The 4,607-nt window shown below is 33.4% G+C and overlaps 1 protein-coding gene across 1 annotated transcript; it reads right to left on the bottom strand.

The window, feature by feature from the left end:
* Positions 1–665: 665 nt before the first annotated feature.
* Positions 666–2,714, bottom strand: LOC142537415 (uncharacterized). Its single transcript, XM_075642937.1, has 6 exons — positions 2,607–2,714; positions 2,316–2,492; positions 2,142–2,249; positions 1,997–2,060; positions 1,807–1,905; positions 666–897 (listed from the first exon to the last, which is right to left on the bottom strand). The coding sequence occupies exons 1-6, from the start codon at positions 2,705–2,707 to the stop codon at positions 799–801; spliced, it is 648 nt and encodes a 215-aa protein (XP_075499052.1). The 5' UTR covers positions 2,708–2,714; the 3' UTR covers positions 666–798.
* Positions 2,715–4,607: the final 1,893 nt, after the last annotated feature.

The raw sequence follows: 4,607 nt of genomic DNA, 5'->3' as shown, positions 1-4,607 counted from the left end.
AGTTGTATGATTGAAAATACTGAAGTCTTTGGCTTCATAAACCGGTCTAGAATTGGACCGGTGCCGAAGTAAGAAATGTGTTTTACTTCATCGATTATTGTAAATAATGAAGTAATATATTATATATAACTTCGTCTTAATTATTATTTAGCGAAGTAGTTTATAATATTTTACTTCATTATTTACAATAATCGACGAAGTAATTTATCTGAAAGACCTCGTAGTTATGTATTTTGATGAGGTAATAGACACAAACAACTTCATAATTTATCCTATTTGTGGAAGTAAATATAATCTATAACTTCAGCATTTATCCTATTTGTGGAAGTATTTTATATTATGTTACTTCACAATTTACATTTAGTGACGAAGTAAGTGGTTCGAAAGACTTCAGTAATTTGTATTTTGATGAAGTAATTGGCAAAACAACTTCAATTTAACAGAACAATGTTGAAGTAAATTAATTCTATCACTTCGTCTGATTTCTTATTGACGAAGTATTTAATATTATGTAACTTCACAATTTGCAAATAACAACGAAGTAATTTACCTATTACACTTCATTTTTTTTTATTTTGATGAAGTAATTGTTAAAAAAAGTCTTCGCAATATATGACTTAATACACTAATATAATTAAACTCATAAATTATCCGTCTAAAAATTATTAATATCCACGAATCCACAATTACATATTCATCAATCCACAAGTAACCCAAAAAATGTATCCACAAAACCAAAAGTATATCCAAAAATCCACAATGACAAACAAAATATTTTTCCCAGCATACACCATCCATCTAAGCACCTACATAGGAGTAAACAAATTCACTCCATTCACTTCTAACCTCGTCAAATTGACATTGGGTGTAATATTGGTTCTTGATGCATCCTGCAAACTGAAATTTGAAACATAAAAACGTAAGGCTGGATGATTAAAACATAAAAAACGTAAGGCTGGATGAGCCGCCAAGCTAGCTAGGAAAATTAAAACTTAATCCCTGAACACAAATATAATTAACCCATGCTTAAAAACAATTATAAGAATTTCCCATGTACAACATATTTTTTTCGAAGAACAAGCTGTCACAAAAAAGTAAAACCATATTAATTTGAGGATTAACGTAAAAGAATTAATATATGAGACAATTTTGATATGATTAACATGATGCATGTACCAATAAACGCAGACAACAAGAGTCTCGAGTTCAATCCGATATGAGGGAACCAATAAGGACATATATAGACCAAAAAAACAGGAAAAGACAAAACCAGATCACCTTAAACTCCAACAAAATCTGAAGCCACCCAACTTCTTGTTTCAAGAAGAGAAATCAACTTAAAAGTAAGAAAAGATTGAATTTGTGCCACTTGGAAATGATACAAGAATCTTGAAAAAAAGACGACACTTGCAGTCCAGAATCATACTCCCGTATATGATTTCTGGGCTTCAAATTTCTTGATAAAACCAACAACCCACCAAATAAAACAAATGAAAAGAAAGTATTTTAACCAAAACATATATCAGCAACAAACAGAATAAACACAAAAGCTTAAGATTACAACACAGAAGATATGAAAATCAGGAACAAAATTTCCTTTTTTTATCAATAATATAAAATATATCACAATGACAACAATTCATCTCAAGCAATTATCTCAATAATAAAATATATCCCAATGGCAACACATTATCTCAACAATAAAATATATCCCAATGGCAACACATTATCTCAACAATAAAATATATCTTAATGACAACAATTCATCTCAATCAATCAACAAATTTATCCCAAGAAGAAACTCACCATCTTCTCCAACTGTGGATCATCGCAATCGACTATCTCTTTCATGTACCTCATCACACAATATCCACACTCAACCGAACCACTATGTTTCAGATTACCCTATAATGGAATTGAAAAGTTAATGCAACAACCACAATCTAATTAATAACCACTACCAATTCATGTATTCATAGATAAGTACGATACATACCGTCAATATTTTAAAACCTGGCCCTTTAGAAATACCCTTGGAGGCATTGTACATCTTCACCCCACTACATTTTAAAAAATAAGAAGTTATTTTTTTGCATATTTATAAGTTAATGTATTCAAAATCAACATAAGCTACTACTTACTTTGTCACAATAGTTTTCCATGTATCATCTCGGTTCCTGTTAGACGTTGAATCCAATAAATATATCATATTCTTATCTTCGTTGACGATTGTCAAGATCCAATGGTACCTGAAAAAATGAAATTACAGCATTGACTACCATGAAGTAAAAATCTATAAATAACTAAATTCTTACCCAGTGTTGTATGGGATGAGGCAGATGCTATCTCTACACACTGCTTCCAACTGATCAGCAATATGTTGTGATAAGTCATGACCATCTGTGCCAATCGGGCATGTAGGTATATTACCGGGATCCACAAACGAAAAATAATCAGCCTTGTCTTTTTTCTTCAAATCTTTGTAGAGGTGACTGCATGATATAGATGCACAAATATATCGTTTAGAAAATTTTCAAAATATGAACAAGTACCACAAAAAATATTATATAAATGCACAAATATTGTAAGTTATACATTATATATACCCCATGTAAACTAAAATTTGTCTGGCACCTATCTCCCTCATCTCCATAAAGCGTACGATATCTTCTCTTAGCAACCGTACGCTTTTAGGACGTCCAAACATAGAGTCCTCAAACTCAATGCATATGGTATCCGATTCATTCAGCAATCGAACAACATGAGAGTAGTTATACTTTGCACGACATGGGTAATGTTTTCTCAATTCTTTGAAATTGTCGCGCTGACCAGGAACATCCGCAAGCACAAATGATTGAGGTTTTCCCTTCCTCTACAATTTAAAATATTATTCATACAAGTATTTTAAAATAAAACATTGTTTGAGCAACATATCTGACAGTTGCAAACACAAAGTCAAATAAAAACCGAAAGTACCTTTGTCATTTGAAAAATAACCAACTCTTTAGGCCAACCAACAATGACTCCAAAAGCATCATTGATGATTGTTGGTCCAAACTTAATTGGGATCGGAAGCTGTGCTTTTTCATCTAAGACAACATCAATAGATACCTTGAAGTTCTCTTCCCCAAGTGGAACATGGTGAATCATAACATTTGGACCTCCTTCTAATATTATCGTGCCATAAGCCACCACGTTTTCGCGTTCTTTTACAGCCAGGTGACATTTTTTCCCCTTTCAAGAACAAAAAGACATGATATATTTTTATATGGAGGTGAATATAATTTAATTGACATCAAAATTTAGAGACATACAACCTTCGTATTTGAAGTGCCGCAATCATAAACTTCTTGCACATCATCTGACAATTTTGAGTCTTTCACTCCTGGGAACTTGTTTGATGCTACAGTCTCAGAAGATCGATCATTGATTAATGGAATCACAGCAGCAAGTTGAGACCTCAGCATCTCCAATTCAGCTTTCAAACTTTTAGTCTCCTCCGATTGTGCTTTTACAATTTCAATCACAGCTTTTGAGATTGTTCCTCTCTTCTTTTACATTTTCAATCACAGCTTTAGTCTCCTCCGATTGTAACTTTTGTTTTTTTTGTGAATGAGCATGCAGCAGGAGGAAAATATGTTCTTTTTTCACCAAATTTAGGTGCCAATTCAGGCCTAACTCCCATTTGAACCATGTCCAACCTAGCTGCCACATTGTCCTTGGTTTTTCCTTTAACATTCATCAAAGTATTAATGAGAGATTCGAAGACATTTTTCTCTATGTGCATCACATCGAGACAATGCCTAACATACAGGTGTTTCCAATAAGGAAGATTGAAAAAAATTGATTTCTTCTTCCAACATTTTCTTAAATCTGTTGATCCAAAATCTTTTTCTTCTTTACTATCTTCCAAATTATTGTCCTTTGCATTCTTTCTCTTTTTACCTTTCACAATAATCTTCTTTCCGAAAACACACCTTATGTCAGAAAGCTTGTCAAACAAAGAAACCCAGATAATGGTGTAGATGATTCTCCATGTTCTTCCATACCATCGAACTCTTTCATTTGCCTCCGATATGGATGAAACCGTGGTAGGAATCGTCTATGACCAACAAATGACATTTTCTTCCCATTTTACAAATGCTTTGCACAAGTATCTTCTTTGCATACTGGGCATGCATAATAACCATGTGTAGTACATCTACTAAGGTTACCATAGGCTGGAAAGTCATTGATGGTCCATAGTAAGACTGCTTTAAGAGTGAAAAATTTTCTTCGATAAGCATCATAGACACCATCAACTTCATCCCACAATCGTTGCAAATCTTCAACTAACACATCAAGATAGACATCTATATCGTTTCCTGGTTGTTTAGGCCTTGAAATGAGCATAGTTAGCATGATGAATTTTCTCTTCATGCACATGTTTGGAGGCAGATTATAGGTGACCAACATAATTGGCCAGCAACTGTACCGACTACTAAGGTTGCTATAAGGATTAATGCCATCAGCTGCAAGTGCAAGGCGAAGATTTCTTGGTTCACTTTCAAAGTCGGGCCACATATGATCCACCAACTTCCAAGATGGCGAATCAGCTGGATGACGTA

This window comes from Primulina tabacum, chromosome 2 (genome assembly GCF_025594145.1).
Source record: "Primulina tabacum isolate GXHZ01 chromosome 2, ASM2559414v2, whole genome shotgun sequence".
In the NCBI taxonomy this organism is placed as follows: Eukaryota; Viridiplantae; Streptophyta; class Magnoliopsida; order Lamiales; family Gesneriaceae; genus Primulina; species Primulina tabacum.
This window is presented reverse-complemented; position numbering and strand designations above follow the sequence as displayed.

Coding starts and splice junctions, on each gene's coding strand:
- LOC142537415 (XM_075642937.1), bottom strand. CDS start 2,707: ATGTTTGGACGTCCTAAAAGCGTACGGTTGCTAAGAGAAGATATCGTA. Junction 2,493..2,606: donor CAAATTTTAGTTTACATGGG/GTATATATAATG, acceptor TATATCATGCAG/TCACCTCTACAAAGATTTGA. Junction 1,906..1,996: donor CAGGTTTTAAAATATTGACG/GTATGTATCGTA, acceptor ATTCCATTATAG/GGTAATCTGAAACATAGTGG.